Below are 24,332 nucleotides of genomic sequence, written 5' to 3'. Positions count from 1 at the left end.
CCCACGGATGGCGCCAATGAAGAAACACTGACCTTAACAACACCAATGGCTTCAATGATTAGTGATTCGAACGAGTAGCTGCAAAACAGAAACACCGTTAGGACTCGTTACAGGAATGGGGTTATTCCTGTAACCACCCTCCGGCGTGAGAATAAGTATTTGTTCTTGGGATAAGTATGGTATAGGAGAGGAAAACGTAGGGGAATTAGATGATCATACCTTACGCATTTGTCTCTATTTATAGGTTTTCCATTAGGGTTTCCTTTGTTTCAGGATACGTTCCGATAGGTTGGAGATTTATGCGATCTTCCCAAAAAGTGGGAGATTTAGTTGTGCACCTTCCATGTAGATATGGAAGGTTCTGGAATAAATCTTTGTATTTATATTAATATAAAAGGTTGTAACCGGGTCGGGTGACCGATGCGGGTCACACCTCGTCAGGAGTTAAGTTTTTTTTCCAAGTTACAAACCGTTGTTTTCGGGCTTTTGATCAGAACGAGTATACGGGTCGATTAATTTAAACTTACCTCGAAACAGTGCTCTAAACGACGAAAACGGTGCTTCGATTCGGGTGTTTGAACTTCTAATTAACAAAAATCAAGTCGTTTAGAGCACTGTTTCGAGGTAAGTTTTACATCAATCGACTCGTATTCTCGTTATTATCAAAAGCCCAAAAACATCGGTTTGTAATATAGAAAAAAACTTAACTCTGTTATAATTTTTAACGGCAGACTATTTTACAAATAAAATGAAAGAGTTCGGATTATTGTAACTAATTAACTGAGTTGAGATTATTATCGGCCAAAAAGAGCTGATTCGGATTATTAAAATCCAATTTGCCAATAAGTTAATAGAATTACAACTTGTAAACCTAAGTCTTTGTTGAGTTTATCGTATTCAATGTATATTAATTAATATTAATATTAAATTAAATGACATAGCTATTCTTTCTTTGCTTATTGTTTCATACAAACTGTAATGTATCTTTTGAATTTATGAATAACAATAATACTTGTTTTATTGCATATTTGTCTTAAAATAAGCACCAGATGAGATGAAAACAAACACAACCACTTCAATATGTTTGAAATTAACCTCCAAACAAAACTCAACCAACCCTACCAACCTTAGAACCGTCACATGCTAGCATTTGTTCGTCAATGTTGTCCACACCAAATTTCTTTCTTAGATCTAATTTATTTGGCGTCTCGTTAGATTACATCACGAGTACCACTGTGGTCGGCTCATAAGAGCCTCTCCATCGCTAGAAAGTGGATGGACTATGGACACGTGGCACATGCGGATGGGGAAAGGGTGATGGCACCATTGAAGGAGGTGTCCTAAAGGGAACGTCTGGTTGTTCGTCTGGAAATCCAAACGAGTGGGGACGAGAGACGGCGGGCCTCTCTCACACAACCAACATTTTTATAATATTTGTGTGTATGTATTACTTTATTTATATTTTATTTTGAGTAAATTTCAAAGTTCGTCCTTTATGTATGTCTAATATATCAAAGTATGTCCTTTATCTTTAATAACTTCAGAAAACATCCTTAATGTTTGAAAATCCTTACATGTTACGTCCTTTAATCCTAATCCAGTTACTTTTCATGGTTAAATTTGACTAAGTCAGCCCCACATAAGGGTATTTTGGTCATTTTATTTTATCATAAATATTAAAATAAATAATCATCAAAAACAATAAATATATACAGACTAAATGTTTCTCCTTCTCTCTCTAACTATCCTAACCCCACCACCACAACCCAGCTGCCACCGCCACCACCACCACAGATCTGCCACCACCACCACTTCACCTGCAACTTTAATCTGCTGCAAACCAGTTTTCCGGCAAATTTCAAACCAGTTTTCCGGCAATCAAATCATCAAGCTTATTGAGGAGCTTACTCATCTCACTCAAAAGCTCTGTTCCAAACCAGATCTCTCCCCCCTCCCCTCTCTCTCTCACACACGCCCACCACTATCACCAACACCATCACCACCGTCAACCGCCATAGCTCCATCATCACCACCGCTGCACAAACCTCCACCACCGCCCAACCCCAACCTGCATATTCAGATCTGAATATGTACAGATCTGAACACCACCACAAAATTCAAACCCTAATCTACATTTAAGCTACTAACCCCAAACAAACCCCAAATCCAGATTCAAACTACAAATCTCCTCACAACCACCACCTATTCGATCCGATTAGAGAGAGAGAAAAGAGGGCAGTAGAACGAAGACCGCATACGGTGGCGATTAACTGCGATGATGACATCCTTAATGTGCGGCGGCGTACGGCGGAGAGGCAGCGGCGAGGAACAAAGTGTCCGTTTGAGTGTCTCCGATAACTAACCGACTCAAAGTAACCGTTTCGTTGAAGTATAATCGTTTTGGAGTCCAACGGTGGGGGTGTGGAGGTGGTGGTGGTCCGGTGAGGTGTGTGCAGGTGGTGGCAGTGGTCCGGTGAGGTGTATGGCGATGGTGGTCGGTCTGGTGAGGTGTATGGCGATGGTTGTCGGTCCGGTGGTGGTTGTCCGACGATTAGAGAGAGAGAGAGCTGGTGTGTGTTGAGAGAGGGAGAGAGAGGTGTTTATGTGTGTGAGAGAGAGAGCTGTATGTATATATATATAATTTTTTTATTATTTGTTTTAATATTTATGATAAAATGACCAAAATACCCTTATGTGGGGCTGACTTAGTCAAATTTAACCATGAAAAGTAACTGGATTAGGACTAAAGGACGTAACATGTAAGGATTTGCAAACATTAAGTATGTTTTCTGAGCTTATTAAAGATAAAGGACATACTTTGATATATTAGACATACATAAAGGATGAACTTTGAAATTTACTCATTTTATTTTTTAAAGGGTGTTTGAGAGTGAATGTAGCATCGGAGAGAAAAAGGAGGTTTTTGAAGGATGAACATAAATCTGATGTGATAACTGACATGACCCGTTTATAGCTGCTTGATAGGGGATGCATTATATATGCTCTAGATGCAATTGAACTCCAACCATCTTATCATGCGTCTCCATCCACCACATTTGTCAACCACAAGAAATTCTGATTTTGATAACTTAACACTAACACCCTCGATAGCCCGTTTTCTATACCACGACCCTATGCTATTAGTCTCCTAAAATTAGTCCTCTACTAGCCCAACTTCCTTATAATTGTTATAATTGCTAGCCTAGTCTTCTCCTACCATTTCCCAACCTAGTATCTTGAATATAGGCCTCTACTAGCCAAATATCCTGACCCGACCCACTTTTAGTATGATCTCACAGCATTAGGCCCTATGTTAGTGATGTACCATCATTTATATGTATTTTTCATATAAAATTCCCCCCACTTTGGATGACTCACCTTCTAATATGGTTTTTTTTAAAGTTCAATTGAATTTGGCTGACTTGTGAAAATGACCGAAAAAACAAAGAAATAAAGAAGATAAGACAAGTTCTAGCTGAAGACACCCATGCATCCAAACGCACTGCCATGTCACCCAATCTAAGTCATGACAAACAATTTTGGACTAACGCATGCGCGTGTCGACAAGGGCGCACGGGTGAGCGGACAAGAAAAGGATAGGATTCCCCCAGGTCAAACTTTTCAATCGTTTTTCGGTATGAGCGCCCAATACCAACGGACCTTCATGCGGTAATCTAACGGTCAATATTTCTACATATAGCATCGAAACGTCGATGGTAACTATTTAGTAACTCAATTCAAGCCTAAAAATGGTGTCCCTTCTATATTTCAAAATTTATTTGTTTTGTGGTACATTTTGTAATTTCCAAACATATAACTTATTTTTATTTTCTAGAAATATTTATAATTCTTTTATCATTTTCAAAAGTAATTCATATTACAGATGGATTACGGAGGGCAAAGCTACATTGTAGTCGGTAATATGTTTGAAACAAGGACCCAAGACGACTTATTCATTGGTAAATAGGGGCGTTGGTGATCTCTCAGTAAATTCTGTCGGCAATCTGTTACAAATGAGATTACACACCAGTGAAAATCCGATGGTTGTTACTGACGGATTTTCATAGTTTGCTTGAAATGTAGCGGACAAAGGGAGGATGGTTAGGATGGGTGGGAACGGTGAGTGACAAATTTGTTTACTAGCCAAACCATTTTTTTGTTTTAATTGTTTGGACAAAGGATAGCGGGCAATGGGTGGGTTTGATGGCAGTATTGCTTGGTTAAATTTCATATTGATGATGATATCGTTATGTGTTACAAACCGGTAGTGCGATGGTGGCATCATGTTTAAAGTTTAATATATTTAGTAATTTACATAAACAAATGATATAAATTTATAACTATAGTTTTGTTAAAAAGGTATTCTAGTAACTTAAATTTAATAGAAAATTTAACAGAAATTAGTGTCAGAAAACTTGTTACAAAACTATAACCAAATAATCCATATATTCAAGCATTTAACATAGACCTTAAAGGTGTAATCTCTTATGTTTACTTTTTATGAATTTAATTTTAGTAGTTTATTTAAAAAATTATCTAGAAAATTCGATATATAGATTAATTTGTGCATTGACCTTTAAAAGGTATGTACTAGGCTTGTATTCAAGCTTTAGTTTTGTTGGGCTATTTGAAATCACCTTAAATAGTGTTAGATAACTTGTTACAAAACTAAAACTAGATAACCCACACATGCAAGCATTTAAACCTAGACCTTAATTGTGTAAGTAACTATTTTTTAAGAATTTAATTTTAGTGGTTTAGTTAAGAATATATATGCAAACTTCGTTATGTGGATTTATTTGGGCTTTGATCTTTATCAAATATGTAGTATAGCCTGGGCTTTGTATTCAATCTTAATTTTGTTGGGCTATTTGGAGATAACCTTAAATCGACACACATTTTGAATTCTTTTTGACATTACAATTTGTCAATACTTTATAGTATGTAAAATATAATATCTTTATAACAATCGGCATTTAGTTAACACTATCTCATAGGTTATGGCGGTATCTACAACACTAATATTCGGTAAATTGTAAAAGAGGGTAAAAAAATAAGTTTATTAAAATTTAAGGGTTGTATGAGAACTTTATTAAAGTTCAATTGGTTAAAAAGAAAGAAAAAAAGATAGAATTACTAAAGTGTAAGGGGTATAAATAAAAATCCACATTAAAAGAAAAGAAATGATATATATACATAAGGTCGGGATTTAGGGAAAACGGTGAAAAGTGTGAGAACGGTGAGAACGATTTTGGTGTTGACATGTGGCATTGATGCTAACTTACACTAAGGGTAATATTGTCAAAAACCCCACTCACATGAACTGAGTGTTCAAATAAAAAAAGGCCATAAAAACACCCAATTCAGAAAAACACCATGAAAATACCCAGTTGAAAACGCCATAAAACACCAGTTCAGAAAAACGCCATGAAAATATCTAGTTAAAAAAGCCATAAACACCGAGTTCAGAAAAACACCATGAAAACTCAGTTGAAAATGGCATAAAACACTCAGTTCAGAAAAACGCCATGAAAATAACTAGTTAAAACGCCATAAAAACACCTAGTTCAGAAAAACGTCATGAAAATACCTAGTTAAAAACGGCATAAAGCACCTAGTTCAGAAAAACGCCATAAAACCCAGTTATTTTTTTTTCGAAAAGTATATCACTAGTATACTGGTTGGAAAGATAAAAAACGCTGAGTTTTATGGTGTAATTTTTTTTAGAAAAATAATCACGTATAAAAAGTTATTAGCGTTTAAATATGATGGAGGAAAATGGCATGTGATTAGCATGTGCACCCTTGTTTGGATCTTCCAATTTTACCCCTCCTGGTAGTTATAAAGTTCCCATTATTTACAAAAATGTCACCGCATCGTCTTAGCCACAAATCACAAAGATCTTATGGCCGAAAATCGTTCTCACACTTCAAATCGTTTTCTCTTGATCCCATTCCTATATATATATATATATATATATATATATATATATATATATATAGGATTAGGTTCAAACGTGAACAAAATCCCAAGCGTGAACTGATCTGGGCCCTTGATTTTTATGATCTTTAGATTAAAATGAGGGGCATGATAGTAAATATGTGGTTAATTGTTTTCATTTAATTAAAGGAAAAAGGGTAGAACTGTAATTTACATGTTAAATTATTCCATAAATGATGTTCAATCTCATAAATTAATATTCTTGAAGATCCAATTTTCTCTCTCATCTTCCAAGGATCGTTTCAAAGAACCCTGCTATCTCCCTCGATCTCTTCTCCGGCAATCACAGCCACCGTGGCCTATATCTGAAAACCCTCCCCTGCTTCCTCTTACTTTCTGCAAATTGTTTACATTGATGACGATAGGTGACGATAGGGATGGTGCGGGCAGTGATGACGGCGGCGGCAATGGTGGTGGCCGTCGGAGACGTTGATCGATGACAGCAACGCTGTGCTCGGACTCACGTCAGTGGGTTGTTTACATTGATGACGATGGGTGACGATAGGGAGCGGGTATTGGCGCCGCCCTAGGTCTGCCGTTGCGGATATTGGCGCCGCCCTAGGTCTGCCTGCTCAAGGAACTTCTGCTGATTCTGATCACATTTACGCTGAGGTTTGCGTCATTCTTCTGTTTCTCTTCGTTTTTTTGGTGTTTGATCGGTTATTGTTGACTTGTTGTGTTGTTGCTTGTTGAAATTGTGATATTGAGGTGGATTTTGGTGTAATTTGGAGTTGAAATAGGTCGGATCTGTTGATATTATTTGTTAAATTAGTAGTTTCAACGAATCGTGTGTGAAATTTAAGCTCTGGAGTTGAAATTGGTCTAAAGTGTTGATGATTCTATCGGTTCAATTAGTAATTTCAACAAATCGTGTGTGAAATTTAAGCTATGTGTTTCGTTTACTCGATTTGAATTTCAGTATGATTAATGTTGAGATTGTGGTTTTTTTTGTAGGTTTGCGAGTGGAAATGGTGACGCCACTTGAGGGGTTTCTGACTGACGAACAGAGGGAGGTGTTGAAAACGGTAACTGGGAGCTGGTAGGTTTTGTCGTCGTCGCCCAAGTCACCGTTGTGGTTGATTTTTGAACATGAAATTCAGGTACTAGAAGCATGTTGGCTACACCATATTCTGATTTTGCTCTGCTTCAAGGCGATGTACACATGTGTATTTCTGATTTTGCTTGTTTTTAAGTCACTGTACACATGTGTATTCTGATTTTTGCTCTGGTTTTAAGGCGCTGTACACATGTGTATTCTGATTTTGCTCTGTTTTTAAGGCGCTGTACACATGTGTATTTCTGGTTTTGCTATGTTTTTAATGCGATGTACACATGTGTATAGCGTCTGTTTTTGTGATATCTCATATTTGTTTTGTGTATTGAATGTGTGAAGTTGTTGATGTACACTTGTGACTTATGCAAAGTACTAATTGCTGAGTTTTTTGTGTTATTATAGGAGACGTCGTAAACGAGGAAAGTGGAGATGGAAGGTCGATAAGGATGATTCACGTATGAGGTCGATAAAGATGATTCACGTATGTTTATATGCTTGGTCGATAAGGATGATTCAGCATACAACGCGGTGAATAGTTGTAAAAGACTATGTCTTTTTTATTTTTCCGATTATGTTGCGTTTATTGTTTTCACGAAAATGAAACTTGTAATTGTATGTTTTTTTTTGGTTTGGCAAACATTATGGAAATTGTTATTTGCTTAATATAAAAGAGTTGTACAGGTTTTGTTTATGTGTATGTATTATGTAGCTACTTACACATATGTACCATGCTGAGTACACATGTGTACTGTTCAATTCATATCCAGGTACACATGTGTATACCGTTGAAATATGAAGGTTACGCGGATCTAAAAAATCATAATCCGAATTCTGGTGGCAAAATCTGAAAATAAAAATGAAATAAAAGATATTGTGGATAATGATTTTAAAATAGGAAAGTTGTAACTTAATTCAATTACTAAAATAATGATTTAAATCTAATTTTTATATAATTACAATCATACCCTTAACAACTAAAAAGGAAATCAATGGTCCAGATTAGTTCACGCAGTTCACGCATGGGATTAGGTTCACGCTGGAACCCTACCCTATATATATATATATATATATACTAGTCAGTTACCCGCGCGATGCGGCGGGAGTGGCAATTTACAATAGTATAATTGTTTACCGTTAGTTTATCCGTCGTCTCATGAAATATTGTATAGTACTTAAGTTAGTTTTCTTATTCGTGATACAATGGCACTAGTTTTTTTGTTAGTTTATCGATTATTTGGTGATCTTCTACAAGAATAGTACAAAACAAGGAAGTAGATGTAATTAAAAACAAGAAGAGTTCAAAACAGTCAAGTAGCTGGACAAAACAATAAAAACACCATGCGGGGAGTCTCTTGTATCTCTTCCTGTTTTACCAATACATCCGTTCGCTTATGACTTTCTTGTACCTTCTCCTCTACTGTACCAGATTTCGACACATAAAAAAATGTTAGACGCCTACATGTGGTTTAAAATAGTAATTAAAAGGTAATTTCTGGAAGCAAATAAGGCACAAAATCTACTAACTTACCTTCTTTTTTATTCGGATGCGATTAATTAATCACGCAACACTTCCTGGTAGACAACATTTGATGTGTAAACTCCGCTTTGTTTGAATTCTTTGGCGAGATGTACCAACACCTTCGTACTTTGTCTTGAAATCCCTCTTGATAACGCGACATAAAGTTGTCCATGTGAAAATACAGAATCCGGAAGATAAATACCAACGTTCGGAATTGTTTGACCTTGAGCTTTATTAATCATCATGGAAAAGCTAAGTCGAATTGGAAATTGTTTTTTTTCAGCTTGAATGGGAACATGTCATCTTCAGAAAGGGTTAGAGGGATTCTTGGCAAAAAAACTCTTTTGCCGGCATGTTGACCGACTGCAATTTCCGCATCAATAACATTTCGCATGAAACCCTTACATATCAATCGCGTGCCATTACACAGGCTATGTGATGGATCGATATTACGTAACAATATTATTGGGCATCCAATTTTTAAACGAAGCTTATGAGGCGGCAAACCACTAACATTTAGCGAGTTTAAGAACTCGACCGGATAGAAGTTGCGCTGATCGTCTTCAGCTTCATCAAAATTGTAATAAACTTTTTCCTCCCCTTGAAAAATTTCAATCATTTGATTATTAATCTCGTCAACACTGTCATTTTTAGTGGACAATATTGCTCTAGAGATTATATAATCTGAAGAATATACATTATCTTCAATTGATGGAAAGATGGCATGGATCAATTCTTTTATAGCGTTTTCTCTGTTGTTGCACTGAATTGTCATGTCATCGGGTATGCGGATATAGTTTCCTTCGATTGGTTCTTCAGTTCCATCGCCGACTCTTAAAAGAAATTTAGAAAACCATGGATCTTTTAGCGCTCTCATATTTATGGTCAACCGCATCTTCTTAGTCAAAGACCAAAGAGGTGACATTCGTACGCTGGAGTCTACAATCTGTGCTCGAGTGCCATGTTTAATAACCGGCAACACTTGTCTGAAGTCACCTCCCATAACCATTATCTTTCCACCAAATGGGAGACTAACACCTATAATGTCTTGGAATGTACGATCGACTGCCTCTATCGCCTGTCGTTTAGCCATCGACGCTTCATCCCATATGATTATTTTGGCAGACCGAATCAGTTTAGCGGCCCCACTCTGTTTTTTGATATTGCACATTGAATTATTTTCAAGATTAAGAGGAATCTTGAATCTCGAGTGAGCCGTTCTACCTCCTGGCATATTATTAGCCGCTGCACCTGATGAAGCTGTTGCGAGAGCAATAAGACCACGTGACCGAATTTCAGTAAGCAAGGCAATGTACAAAAATGTTTTTCCAGTTCCACCTGGACCATCAATAAAGAACACGCCTGGAAGATCATTATCAACATGCATCATGATCTCATCAAACACGTTTTTTTGGTCCGGATTAAGTGAATCTTTGGCACTCAAGTGTTCAGGTTCCAAAACAATCCCATACTCTTCTTGTAACTCACGATAACCTGCATCTTGTAAGTTAACATCGTCTGTTATCTTAGGAAGGTCGAACTCATTGAAATTTTTACCCATGGATTGTACCAAGACACTAATTTCGGTAAGAACCATATTTTGAACTCGTTCTATACTTTGACAGTGTAACCGATGATCTCCAGACAGTGAATCAAAGTGGTCATTCCATAACTTTCGAATATCTCCAGGTTGGCAAAAAATCATTATGGTCGCAAATAACCTTCTAAGAGCATTGGGAAACTGAAACGTAGAGGCTTCTTCGAGACATTGTGATAGATATTCATCGTCTTCTATTAAGCCTAACTCAAGAGCTGCTTTCCGAAATGTCGCACACTGTTGACCATTAACTGTGCAAAGATGTTCAAAAGAAGTAGGCCCTCTGACATTTGACAAAAGTAGGCGTAAGTAGTACCTTTCTCCTTCGGCTGGATTAGCGGAAACGATACGACCTCTTTGTTTTTTACCGAAACGATGACTCCAACGGCGTGTGCTTCCATTCCACGTAAAGTGTTTTGGAAAATCTTTATACAAATGTACCCTTGCTGTTTCATCGTTTCTGTTTATCTCAAAAAATGCTGTTAGCATGGTTCTCTTATCCCTTTCCCTATCAACAATATTAGGCATCAAGTCATCATCTCTAAATCTAACCATCTGATTATTTGGGAGATGAAGTTGTAAGGCTAGAACAACAGGAAAGATTTGAGAAAGAGAGAAGGAAAAAATGCGCCACATAGCTTCTGGGGGCGATATGTAGCGTGCATCTTGAAATCTTTTTATCTCATTAATAACAACCCCTGGCTCACTTTGATCGACTTGAATAACCTGTTTGTCATGTCCTTTATAAACATATTTTTGAAAAGATATTTCACAGATTTTATACTTGAGCAAACTTCAACATTCATGTGGCAGTTAAACATCATCAAAAGCCTTGGGTTATATGGGACCACCCATCTATTATCAAGTGTTTGTCCTCGTAGATCCACTTCTATCCCGGTGTCTCTCCTTCGATACAACGGATACGAATCTTCTCCTTGTGTCGTCTGTTCGTTAAATTGTCTAGGATAGTGAAAACGACAAATTTTAGGATCACCCTGCATACAAGGACTGCTTGATCGTAAATTGCCGCAAGGACCGTGAATCATGTGCTTGACAACCATCTCATGCAATCTGGGATGTGTTAGTTTGTTAGGAATTTCAGCACACATAACCTTATCATAATGGTCCGCGTTATTGATCTTGTGTTGCGGGTACATGATTAGGAGAAAATATGCATGCGGCAAACCCCGCTTTTGAAATTCAATGACATAGACGTATGCCTTAACTTCCCCGAGGACATGTTTCTTGAAGAGTTGATCCTTAAGATCTTCTAATTTAGCCCGGAACACTCTTGAAACAAGGTCTGGACGATCTGTAGCAGTTTGACCAACATGTAAGTTATCACATATCTCAGGCACTTAGGATTGCATGTCATTGTAAGGAATACATCAGGCTTGCCGTCATCTTGAACTAACGTCATCGCGTCTAGAAACCGACGTCGCATGTCGCGAGGCCCCCCGATGAAAGATGCAGGCAACACAATTCTTTTCCCGACTCTGTTTGCATGAACCTCACCAGTATTGACGCAATCCACAATACCTTGGTACAATTCGGCCCGAATCTTAGCCTGGTTTCTCTCACAAAATTCTAAGCGTGACGTCTCAATTTTGATGTAAACATCAACCACAAACTGCTGTAGCAGCCTACCACCGAACAAAAGCAAATTATCGGTAGATCGAATCTGGAACTTGTAACAGTAGTACTCTCGCATAGCCACGGTTGTTCTACCACTTCGTGTGTTTGCCTCTGAACAATGAAGATGTATTAAAAACAAACAGTTAATAAAAATAAAACGCATTACGCTATTTTTATGATCTTCACTTAAAAAATGATAACAAATTGTTGGTACCTTCCATTTCTCCTTCGATGTTATCATTGTTGCGAACCTCATTGATTGATACTCCGTGACGTGGTATGTTACCATGCCAACCCGACTCACCATTAGGAAAAAATAGAGGATACAACAATGGATCGTAACAGCTGAAGTACGGCTGAATAGTTTGACTATATTCAGACCTACCGTACACAACAATACTTCGTTTATACGAAGTGATATTGTCATTACCTTCAACCCAAATACCAGCAACCTATATAATTGTGAACTATAAGTACGTAAAATAAGCAATACAATTAAATAATTGCAATTAATATAATATTATATATACCTCCGATGTCGTTGGTCGGTTGTACACCCTTTGGTCAAGTTCAACCGAAGTATTCAAAGTGACTCTATAGTTGTCCAGAGGTCCTAGTTCCGCAAGTCTTCTAAATGTATCGACATATGGGTTTGTAGAAAGAACACGTGTTAAAATCTGAGTAATACGCCGATCAAGATTTGGCCATCGGAGTCTGTGATCTAACTCGGTATCAGGATCGTAAAAATACAATTGCAAGTACCTAGGGGTCCCATCCCTCGGAACTAATTGGTCGATTCTGTGATATATTCCTTTATGTGCACGAAAAGTATATACGCCGTCTCTCATATTGTTCAATGTATCATCCAATGTCACACCCATTGAGGCAAAAGAAAAATTGGTGTTATAAGCATGGATGTTTTGCCTAAACATATCTCCAATTTCATCTTGAGACGTGAAAAGTCGGTACAATTCCTCTGGAATTTCTAAGTTTGCTAACACAGTTTTCCCACTCATACAACAAAAGGTATCAAATTCATACTGAAATCGTTTTGCTCCACAATTAGGACATGCACCTCGTTCCTTTAAAACACGATGCTCTCCAGGTACACCATTGTAAACAAAATTATAAGGATCATCTTGCACGCTCCCATCTTGGAAGGAAGGTTGATCAATTACTTCAGCAAATTGGGGTAATAAAGTACGCGGATGAATTCGAATACCTAAAAAATTGGTGTATTAAGTAATGAAGGTTGTAAAAGATGTCGAGTTCGAAAAAAAAGAAATCATTGTTAAATAAATAGAAACCTCGTGATGTTCTATGCCTGACTACGTCAATTACAGATGGGAATGTGGTTGTCGGCGTAACATCATCTATTGGGGTTTGGTTGACTTGACTGCCATTTGAAATACGCATTCCATTATCGTTTCGTGTATTAGAACATCCTTTATTGTACTCCTTGCGTTTTATAGTAGAAACACTTGAGGCGTTCTCATTTGTTGTTTGTGTAAATTGAGTAATATTAGTTTGTAAACTTCTTAACGGCGTCCTTTCTGTTGACCTATTACTCATTAAAGATATTGATGAAGCACTTTGGGAGGCATCACCACTCCCAAATTTAGATACTTTGTTATTTTCTTTGCGTGCAGCATAGTATCTTTTGTGATACTCTTTTCGTTTTTCAGCTTTAGTAGATCCGCTCGAGCTAGAAGCATGATTACGATGGTTTGGTTGTCCATTAGTCATTGTAAATTGACAAAGTGACAAATACCTTGCAAATTAAATAAAAGAGAGTTATCATAGATGATGAAATTCTCAAATCATTACAACATTCAAACACATGACTTAGAGAAAAACAAACTGAATGATAACATTGAAATACATAATGATAACATTAAAATACATGACTTAAGCCGAATATCATGACTTAGAGAAAAAAAACACAAATCCTTAAAATATTGACATACATAATGATAACATTAAGTGAAAGCCAAACTAAATACTTGTTGAAACAATGGTCTCCACAAACACCGCACCCTTAAAACCTCGAAACCAAGTAACGGGATAAAAACATTCGAAGGGCTTCATATCCATTTCAATTGTAAACAACTTCCCTAATTTAGTCATCACAAACCAATTACCATTTGTCACATAATGTGTTATATCGCACCACAATGACAATGATATCGGGGGGATCGGAGGACATGATAAGACCTTAATCCAGTAATCCCCTTGTAGCGTCCATAGGTCAATTGTCATCTCAAACATGCCAGTGCTAGCAAACATGTGAAGCTCATTTTTTACATTCACTAAAACACCTTGAACCATTCCTGTAGAAGGAACGGGTGGAAAGCTTATCTCCTTGAACTGCTCCGAATTAACATCAAAACAAATCACCACATTCATACCTCCAATCCAACATTCGCAAACAGTGAAATATAGAGTACCACCACAAAATGTGCCAGCTGACCAATTGAAATGAGGGCTTAGGTACTCTTGTCTTGTTATGAAAGGAATATTTCTCCAAGAGTCTACTTCCCTAGAATAAACATAGACACCAAGTACACCACTCCTACGCTTTATATGCAAGACCTTGTAATCATCGTCAGCGTCAACGTACAAACCAATGGCATCAAGGTTATTTATATAGAATCCATGAGAATCAGGGGTTGACAAATGCTTGAAAGCAGTAGTTGTTGGATTCCAAAGAAGCAGCTCGTATGTATGATTCAAGCAAACACACAACAATCCGTTCAAATGTGAAAGTATTGAGACATCATTATTTTGGTGATGGAATGGAAATGTAACTATGGAGCTTGGCCCATAGTCATTGGATTGAAAGATGATCGGATGAACAGAGCATGTTAGGTCGTCAATTAGTAGAACTCTCTGGTTAGATGAAACTAATGAGCGAGAACAATGTATCCTTACGAAATCTTGTGTTGACAGTAACGCGTACCATTGCTTACATACACTCTTAGAACGACCTACATCCTTCGCTGGCACCCTCGTTAATATCTCAAACACGATTGTATGAACAGGAAGGTCAGCCATGGTTATACCTTCGTTTAACACAGATAATGATTATTTAGTTGTCCAATCTAAGAAGATTATAGTTTGGTGAAAAATAGGTGTAACCATTACTTGTAAAGCAAGTAATATAACATACTTGTAATATCATATTATAAGATTAGACAAAGTAAAATATACTTCTACAATTACTTCAATATGAGGGGAAAAAAAGCAAAACACTAAACATCAAGAGAGACTTTAATATTCAACAACTAAACATATAACAACACCAAATGTTTCTAACTTAAACACAAACTTGGATAACGATCCATAATTTAAATATCCCGTGCCTCGACCATATCTGGTTCGTACGTAATCGTACTCAACTCCGTAGACTTCAAAATATTAACTGAAATAACAAATAAAATATAACTTTTATTAAATTACATGAGCCATTAAATCTAACTAATTTTTAGAATGTTCATGTGTAAAGCATAACATACTATCTGGTAGATGAACCAACTTGACACGCGATACATATATGATAGACTTTTGTTGCACGGCTCGAATGGTATGTATAACATCGGAAGGCTTCAGGACGGACAAAAACATTTGTATTGTGTGACAACTGTATATTACGGTTTTGGATTAAAGTTCTGCTAATAATAATATTTTCTTACATATAATGTAAATATTATGTTTGTAATATGTTAATAATAAATAATAACTTACGTCTTATCTCGAAGAGAAAGTTCAAAACAACATCGATCACGTTTGCCTTCTATTATTCTCCCAACCACATCTATAACAAAATCAGCCAAATCGTATACACTATATTATACATACATATATAAACTTTTATATATTTAATAAAAAAATATAGATAGAGAATTTATATGTACCAACAATAATTTTTTGAGGTCTCCTGTCATGCTTCAATTCTATAATGGAAGGGACCAATGGATATAAAGAAGCACCCCTTGGAATCGTAAGCATAAGTGAAGAAAGCTTTGTATATTCGTTGATGACAATTTTTTTCTCGGACCAAACTAACACGTAATTCTGGTACTTTGGGTACTCATGATATTTGAGATTCTCAATTTGGAAATGATTTAAGGAAAAAAAACCACCCATCAATGCCGCGTCATTATATATGTGTATCAAATGTTGTGGTACGAACGCAACAATTTTTTGTCTCTAAAAAGAAAAGAAATTTAGTGGTGGAAAAACGCTTACTCGTATAACACAAAGTAAATTAAAATAATGTTCTTACGTGTTGATCAAGAAAAATAACCACTAATCTCTTTTCATCGACGTCATGCCAAATAAACTCCACCTTAACAAAGATTATATTATACCATGCTCTATCATTTGTCAATGATGAAAATTCTTCAACGGAAAAATGATCAGACATATCCTATTAAGTGTTTAATGTTAGTTAACTAAAAAAATAAAAACTCCAGAAACTTAAATTTAAACTAAAACATGATTAAAATTAAACAACAACAAATTTAAATTTAAAGTAATACATAATTAAAACTTACATAATTAAGATTCAAACTAATTCGAGAAAAAAAAAACTACAGTCATCATCAAAATTGTTCTAAGGTTCCCAAACCATTTCTTCATCCAATGGTGGTTCGTAAACCGCCCCAGGGTCAGTTTCGTACCCTTCAGCCCAGCTCGGTAGTTCTTGTGTTTGACTGTGGTTTTCCACATAAGGGGGGTTTGAAGGTGGAGGATGCATAGGCAGTATAGGAGTGTTTACCACAGGACAATGATGCCCCTCCTCAATTTGTAGTCCACCAAATTGTAGTTGAGCGAATGTATAGTCATACGCCCAATTCAACTCTTCATCCGTCCAACCAAATGGATCATCGTGTTCAAGGTTTGTCACCGGATGAGGGTTTGCCACCGGAGGTGGGTTTGCCACCGGAGGTGGGTTTGACACCGGAGGTGGGTTTGTTGATCCTTGTGGTTCAATGGGAATTGGATAACCACCACCCATACCTCTCAATTGATATTTGTTTGGAGTGATTTATAAACTGAAAAATACAATTTTGATTGTATATAAAGATCAATTTTAAAGCAAATAAAAATAGTTTGATTAAATATAAAAAAAGGATTGTGTAAACTTAAACATACAATTTTTATTGGATATAAAGATCAATTTTCTTACCATGTTAAAAATTAACATCAAAGTAAACTGAAACACAAGGATTGGGGTTCCTTTCTCCCTACTTCCTTTCTCTGTTTATGAATTATGAGGGTGTTTGGGGTTCCTTTTTTTGAGGAAAAAAGGACTTTTGAAGGGAAAAAAGGACTTTTGAGGGTGTTTGGCTTTCCTTTTGAAGGCAAAAGTCCTTTGCAAAAGCTAGAAGTCAGGTTTTTCTGACTTATTTTTTCCAAAAGGACTTTTGGAAAAGTTGAAAATAAGTTAAGCCAAACATGCCCTATGACTAATGCAAAGAATTATTTATCCGTACAATGTCTCTACTTCTTTTATATCTTAATTGAATGCCAACTCATCTTTTCTAACAATTTCCTTTTCTTTTTTTTAATAAAACCAAATATACATATAAATTTATGATCGTCAAAACACAGATACACTATAGATAACCGGTCTTGATTTAATTTCAGAAAAAAAAATTAAGTTCATGATCATCATGAATACACTACCGGTATCAATCTTGATTTAATATCATGAGAATATTGGATATGTAAAAGCATTAAAGGTTTTAAAATTATTTATATAACTTAAGGGATGCAAAAAGTTGTAAAGTTTCTATATCCAAATTATATTAAGACGATGAGTTTTATTGTTCTTAATTAATCAAGAATTTTATTGTTCATAATTAATCAACTTTTCTAAGTGTTTCATTAAAGTTGATGAAGTTCTTTTTAGCACAAAAGAACCACCAAACTTTCATTACATGAGCCAATATGTCTCTAAAGGCTTACATAAGGTTTTAACTGGATTGTGTTTTCAAAATTCAAGCCCAACAAGAATCTGAAAATTTCACGTAAACCTCTAACGACACAAATTCTAAAACCGTATCATACATATGAACCAAAATGCCACATATGTATTGAGTAGACATGAACACCGTTCGTGTAACTGTTTGTTTATGTTTTTCATGTTAACACCTCAAAACTATAAATTTAAAGACACTAATAAAGTTGTAAACTATCAGACCACATACGATACAATATATCGTGAGAGAACCGACAAACTAACAGAAAATGAGTACCATGTTGAAATTATCGCCACTCCCGCTGCATCGCGCGGGTAAATGGCTAGTATATACATAGATATATAGAGAGAAAGAAATAGTAAAAAAGATGTTGGAATAGAATGACTCTTAAAAAAGATGGTGCTCTTTATGATGTTTTATTTTAGTATGTATCAGGTTTGGGTGAGCAATAAGAATATGTATCATGAGAAGGCTTTAAACATGAACATTCATTGGTAGACGATTGAAGAGAGGGAAATCAGGCGAAAACACAACATATTAATGATCATTTAGTTAATAATATAGGTTATTTGGTTAATAGTAACGAAACGATATTTCACGCAATAGCCTTTTATCAATCAAATTTAAAAGTTTCTACAAGAATAATAGTTTTTGTGACCAAATGGTACATATTATAATAACTTATTCCTGAATTAAAGAATTTTTACATCTCATATTGTAATACTAATGAATTTCATAATCAACAGCCCAAAAAAACAAAGAGGCAGTTAAACAATACAGATCAAAAAACCAAGAAATTTGGAAGAACTTACAATAATGCAAGAGGCAGATGTAAAAAGCCGACAAAAAATGTGAAACCTTGATGTGAGAGCCGAGAAACAACGCAAGATCCAGATGCAAAGAGTCAATATATTCTGAAATCGAAGTCAAATAGAAGTTGTTAGGTTGATGTTTTGAAGGTTTAATTGATGCAAGACTTAAAAGTAGGATTTAGTTCAACTGAGATAAACTTACAATTTGAAAGTTTAATTCGTCTGAGTTGAGTGATTGTAGAGTGTTGAGCTTGATGAAGTATTTGTAGAGACTGAAGCAAGCATGCTCTCTTTCACACAACAGTAAAATCTTGCTTTACAGCTGTAGATGTAAAAGCAGTAGTCAGTTGAGTGTAGTTGAGGGTTTGTGTACTTATAGAGACTGAACCAAGCAAGAGACAACAGTAAAATCTTGGATACTGACATGACTTGGTTTTTGAAAAGGTTGAGATGACTTGTAAAGCAGTGGTAAGTAGTAAAAAAACAAAAAGGACAAAAGTCAAACAAAAGATATTGACATGACTTGGTTTTTGAAAAGGTTTGAGATATATTAAAAGATATCATTCTAACTAAAGACTTAAGAATATCAAAAAAGTCTTTGGATTATAAGTTGAAGTTGGATTCTAACTAAACCATTTGGTATTTGAAAGGGGTATTTCCAGCTATAAGTTGAAGTTGGATTCTAACTAAACCATTTAAAGTTACTGCAGTTATGGTTTATTTTTTTTTATCAGCCTGGACTCTTTAACTGCTTCAATTTTTGTTCTTAATAATTTAATTGGTAATCTGTCACATAACTCATCTAGCCTTAAATTCTAAAACACAAAATCTAGCCTTAAATGAAAATACTAACATACCTCTTCTTCACGTTTATTCCTCAGCTCACTAATTTTGTGATAGGCCTTATCCTTTTTCTCGATCACTACACACAATTCCTCCTCTAAAGAAGCAATCACATTGTTTATGGCCTCCTTTTCAGTCTCGAGTGTCTTAAGTTTGGCCTTGATAGCTTGATGATCCTTGCGGACCCCGTCAAGATCAACGCCAATACACTACAAACAACATGGAATCATAATAAGCATTAATAAATAAACTTTTACACTGGTATATAGAAGAAGAGACGTTCTTACTTTGACCTGGTCTTGAATGGCATCTTTTTCACCAACAAATTTTTGAACTTCAGCCCTCATAGCAGCGTTTGCAATAACCTTATCCCTCGTCCCTTGAAGTTGTTTTATTTCTCTGATGATTTGTTTCTCCTCGTTTAGAGTAATACTGCATTTACCAACCTTCTTTACATAGCTTCTCAAATCTTTCAGCAACCTGCATTTTATGTAATGATCACAAAAAAAATTATATAAAGGTGTTCCCGGTGCGGCACATGCTAAAAACTTCCCTGAACGCTTTATTACTATTCCACTCCGACATGAATTCGTCGACCTGAGTTCAATAAGCGAATATAAGCGTTTAATGTGCTTCCCAATATTAATAAAATTTAGAAATCAGACAACTAGAGTGTTTAACAAACCTCTGAGGTTGAAAGCTCTATAAGGGCATTAACGTCCTTACTTGCAGCCAGCCTTCTTGCATCGTTCAAGAGGGAGCGGTTTTGGTAAAAGCAAGTATTCTGGAAAGATAGAAAACGAAAAAATTGATGACATCCATTTTAAATTCTAAAACACAAAATCTAGCCTTAAATGAAAATACTAACATACCTCTTCTTCACGTTTATTCCTCAGCTCACTAATTTTGTGATAGGCCTTGTCCTTTTTCTCGATCACTACACACAATTCCTCCTCTAAAGAAGCAATCACATTGTTTATGGCCTCCTTTTCAGTCTCGAGTGTCTTAAGTTTTGCCTTGATAGCTTTATGATCCTTGCGGACCCCGTTAAGATCAACGCCAATAGACTACAAACAACATGGAATCATAATAAGCATTAATAAATAAACTTTTACACTGGTATATAGAAGAAGAGGCGTTCTTACTTTGACCTGGTCTTGAATGGTACGATTGAGGAATCATTGTTGACTTCAAAGTCGAAATCACCAGGTGGAGGTGCATATTCTTGTGGAAAAGCACTTGCAAAAATCTGTAACGATTTATAAAACCGTTAGATAGTAATTCTTTTATTTTAATGATAATAATAACGGAAGTTAAAACACACCTGTGAAGATGAACCAAGACGCTTGGAGGCCCGCCAAATAACTTCGAGATTTTTATCCCCTTTTTGCTTAGCTTTATCTTGGTAATCAATCCGGCCGAAGAAAAGAGAATCAAATCCAACCTAAATGATCATAACGACTAAAGTTTAAAACTTTAAAACAAGTAATAAAAGATATTAACAGTTTTTATAACGACTAAATTACGTTAACTTCTATTGACGGTTACAAAAAAGGAAGATATAAAAATCAAATTTGAACCTTTGGAATTGAGTAGTGAATGTCCAGCTTCCTTCTTCTTAGTGGCTTATTCTGTAACACACGCATGGCAGTTCGAGCAGCACGAATATCGTAGTACGATATCATCACAAAACCTCTATGTTTACATGCTGTGTATAATGTTCTAATGTCACCATGTTGCTACAAGATAAACAAAATACCATGTCGTAAATAATCAACAAATGATGAAAAATACGAAACGAAATCTACACGAGACAACAATTTCCTAGATTCTTGTCTAGAACACACAAAAGAGGAATTTTTTTTCGTTATTGCCGTAATTGAAAATAAAAAACAACAATATTAATAAATTCAACAAGATGGTAGTAGAATTAACTACCTCAAACAAAGCTCTGGGTTCTGAATCCTCGACATTGCTATTAATATTACGCACAAATAAAGTTCTTGACGGATGTTCTCCATACGGGTGTTCTCCAGCAACGGTCCCCACGCCATTTGTAAGACTAAAATGGGCCAACCCATTACCAACGACGCCATCGCCCAGGCTCACCTTTGAAATGCCCAAATTCAAGTTATCCATGTCAGATTCAAGTTCCATACCACCTCCACTTCCGAAAAGATCATACTCTTCTAACTCGTCTGCACGGTTAGTTAAAGCGTTGACATCAATACCGTCAATTACACCAGCTAAAAGATCGTCTTCATCAGGTAACAAGTTTCCGATTGCGTGATTTGCAAGATCTTCTAGAAAACCATTGTCTTCTAGAGATTGAAGATCGTTCTCTTGATTATTCGATATCACTGCATTTTAAAACAATCAATAATGTTAAGAAATTGTTAGCAACAATTAGAAATTTTGATGGTAATTTAACAAATAGTAGAAGAATTTTATTTGAAAGCGTACACTTCTCATGGGGAAAAACTGGTAATGAACTTGAGAAAAGGGATGCGTCACTTGAAGCGTCATTGTAATTATCAGATCTTGTTAACATGTCCTTTGCCCCGTTTCCAACGGCTTTCGAATAATTCATTGGTGTTATTTTCGAGGGGTCTGTCATAAAATAAATAAATAAATAAATAAATAAATAAATAAATAAATAAAGGATTTTTAATGGATTTGAGTTATTGCACAGTAAGTAAACAAGAAATCAGTGGAAATTTCAAACCTACCAAAAGGAAAATGATGTGAAGAATGATGCATTACGGAACACACTTCTGTCAGAAAAGAAAGCTTCAGTCAAACGCATATATGCAAACAATAAATAAAAAAATTGAGCTTTGATTTACATATTGGTGTTTAGTTATGACGATAAAAGAATACAAATGGTTTACTTCATAGGAAAACTGTATCAAGATTATCAGGCATGCTCACATACATGTTCAAGTCAAACTTAATCACATAAATTGATGTTAACTAATTACGATCTTCGGCTTTAATCAACATAATTGCCTATCATCATCATCATCCAAACAGCAATAAACAGATTCAAAAAGCACATCCAAACAATCCCTAAGTTTTTAATATCTATTGACTAAGACTGTTAATACTTAACAGATGGTCCAAACAGGGTACAGAGTTTAAACCTAAAACATAACTGTATCAAGTACTTGCATATAAAACTAAAGAACATTAAAACAATCAAATCAATAATAGTCAACACCACTTATGATGATAATCATTAATCAGACAACAATGAAGCATAGAATGCTTACAGACACAATCATCCGCAAAAATATTTGAATTTACATGAAGAAAAAGAGGAAAGTTAAAAAGATAATGAAAAGTAGTAGGGAACTGATCTTTCTTTTAAGCCTTTCTTTTTTTTTTAAATTAAAAAAAAACTGATTTTTAATTTAAATTCTCATTAAGATAACAAGCAATAATTACTCAAATTCACAGCAAAATCATAACTAACTATATGATCCACAAAACCCCCCAACAAATAATCAACAATCTACACACCAATCACCAACTAAACCCTAATCTAGTAATCTTTCACCCAAGAATCACAAACCCCATTTGAAATTAGATCAAAAAGATCCAAACCCATAATGGGGTTTACAATTTTCACACACAAAAACGTGTAAAAACAACTTCTACAAATAAAAAAAATTAAATCGATTCAGATCCAGATCTAGATAAACCTGCTACCACAAAGCAGACTGTAGAAGCAGTCAGATGAAACGTGAAACTGTAGAAGCAGTCAGATCTGAACGCAAACCCATAAGATTTGAATGTAAAAGACTCAGATCTGCAAAGTAATGTCATCTTCATCTTCCTCACCCCATCTTCATCTACACCAAACCAACCGAAAATGTCAAAAAATGACCTTGAGTTGACGAAAGCAAGAAATGGAAGAGAAACAGGGAAGAAAAGGAGAACCAACAAAAGATTTACGTACCTGGTTAACTCGTTCTGAGATTTGTGTATACGGTTTGAGTCCTCTTCCCTCTTTGCGCGAGAGAGAGAGAGAGTGAGAAGGTGAACGAAGGAAGATGAGTGTTTGAATTTTGGTCTTGCGGGGTTTGGTTTTCACCAGGTTTGTGCTTTTGGGGGGTTGAAGATGAAGAAGATTAGGGTTTGAAGAATGCAAGAGCGGCCGAATGAAATGAATAGGGTTTGGAGAGAGATACGAACATTATATTGGATCCGGAATATAAAATACGGGTCAAGAATATCTGGTTCAAGCTTCGCGTGTGTTGAATGGGTTTTTCAACACTTTGTGCTTAATAGGTTTGTACAATGGGCTTCAAAGACTTGTAAAGTGGCAAATGACCATTCTATCCTTCCTATATGCTTTATAAAGTAGTATAAATATATATATATATATGTGTGTGTGTGTGTGTGTACATATATACAGAGATAGGCTAGTTAACGTACAATACGACTTAACGTACATCGCGTACTACAGATAATTACGCATGTTCATTTGAAAATAATGCACGTTATAAACTAAAAAACCCAAATCACGCATGTTGGAAAACATCAATCACGTACGTTATACACATAATCACGCACGTTGTCGTACGTGATGTATGTTAAGCCGTATTGTATTTTACACTTTTCCTATATATATATATATATATATATATATATATATATATATATATAGGGTCAAGATTTAGGGAAAACGGTGAAAAGTGTGAGGACGATTTTGGTGTTGACATGTGGCATTGATGCTAAACTTACACTAAGGGTAATATTGTCAAAAAGCCCACTCACATGAATTGGGTGTTCAAATAAAACGCCATAAAAACACCCAATTCAGAAAAACGCCATGAACATACCCAGTTGAAAACGCCATAAAACACCCAGTTTTAGAAAA

The 24,332-nt window shown here is 35.7% G+C and overlaps 3 protein-coding genes and 1 long non-coding RNA gene across 4 annotated transcripts; all 4 read right to left on the bottom strand.

Annotated features, from left to right (window-relative positions):
* Positions 1-1,965: 1,965 nt before the first annotated feature.
* LOC110901876 lies at positions 1,966-13,551 on the bottom strand. The gene is made up of 7 exons (XM_022148640.1): positions 13,113-13,551; positions 12,336-13,027; positions 12,020-12,257; positions 11,569-11,916; positions 10,965-11,482; positions 8,870-10,896; positions 1,966-2,068 (listed from the first exon to the last, which is right to left on the bottom strand). Exons 1-7 carry the CDS (start codon positions 13,549-13,551, stop codon positions 1,966-1,968), a joined length of 4,365 nt encoding a protein of 1,454 aa, XP_022004332.1.
* A 249-nt stretch (positions 13,552-13,800) lies between these two features.
* LOC110901877 (putative F-box only protein 15) lies at positions 13,801-14,859 on the bottom strand. The gene has a single exon (XM_022148641.1). It carries the CDS (start codon positions 14,857-14,859, stop codon positions 13,801-13,803), a length of 1,059 nt encoding a protein of 352 aa, XP_022004333.1.
* Positions 14,860-18,440: 3,581 nt separating this feature from the next.
* Positions 18,441-18,963, bottom strand: LOC118480858. The gene is made up of 2 exons (XR_004863896.1): positions 18,807-18,963; positions 18,441-18,706 (listed from the first exon to the last, which is right to left on the bottom strand). It is a non-coding gene; the product is annotated as an uncharacterized LOC118480858 (long non-coding RNA).
* Positions 18,964-19,957: 994 nt separating this feature from the next.
* LOC110901878 lies at positions 19,958-23,629 on the bottom strand. The gene is made up of 11 exons (XM_022148642.2): positions 23,409-23,629; positions 23,152-23,301; positions 22,177-22,221; positions 21,911-22,057; positions 21,386-21,807; positions 21,028-21,186; positions 20,772-20,891; positions 20,616-20,696; positions 20,320-20,514; positions 20,133-20,231; positions 19,958-20,044 (listed from the first exon to the last, which is right to left on the bottom strand). Exons 2-11 carry the CDS (start codon positions 23,279-23,281, stop codon positions 19,958-19,960), a joined length of 1,485 nt encoding a protein of 494 aa, XP_022004334.2. The 5' UTR covers positions 23,282-23,301; positions 23,409-23,629.
* Positions 23,630-24,332: the final 703 nt, after the last annotated feature.

The sequence above is a fragment of the Helianthus annuus genome, chromosome 8, assembly GCF_002127325.2.
Source record: "Helianthus annuus cultivar XRQ/B chromosome 8, HanXRQr2.0-SUNRISE, whole genome shotgun sequence".
Taxonomy (NCBI): Eukaryota; Viridiplantae; Streptophyta; class Magnoliopsida; order Asterales; family Asteraceae; genus Helianthus; species Helianthus annuus.
This window is presented reverse-complemented; position numbering and strand designations above follow the sequence as displayed.

Bases quoted from the DNA above. Each gene is read 5' to 3' on its own strand.
- LOC110901876 (XM_022148640.1), bottom strand. From the start codon at position 13,551: ATGACTAATGGACAACCAAACCATCGTAATCATGCTTCTAGCTCGAGC. The intron at 11,483-11,568 runs GCAAGCCTGATG...AAACTGCTACAG, and splicing joins GACGTTAGTTCAAGATGACG to ATCGTCCAGACCTTGTTTCA. The intron at 10,897-10,964 runs GTTTGCTCAAGT...CATGACAAACAG, and splicing joins ACTGCCACATGAATGTTGAA to GTTATTCAAGTCGATCAAAG.
- LOC110901877 (XM_022148641.1), bottom strand. From the start codon at position 14,859: ATGGCTGACCTTCCTGTTCATACAATCGTGTTTGAGATATTAACGAGG.
- LOC110901878 (XM_022148642.2), bottom strand. From the start codon at position 23,281: ATGAAGATGACATTACTTTGCAGATCTGAGTCTTTTACATTCAAATCT. The intron at 22,058-22,176 runs GTAGGTTTGAAA...ATTTTATGACAG, and splicing joins TTCACATCATTTTCCTTTTG to ACCCCTCGAAAATAACACCA. The intron at 20,697-20,771 runs GTGTGTTTTAAC...AAATCGTTACAG, and splicing joins GTCTTGGTTCATCTTCACAG to ATTTTTGCAAGTGCTTTTCC.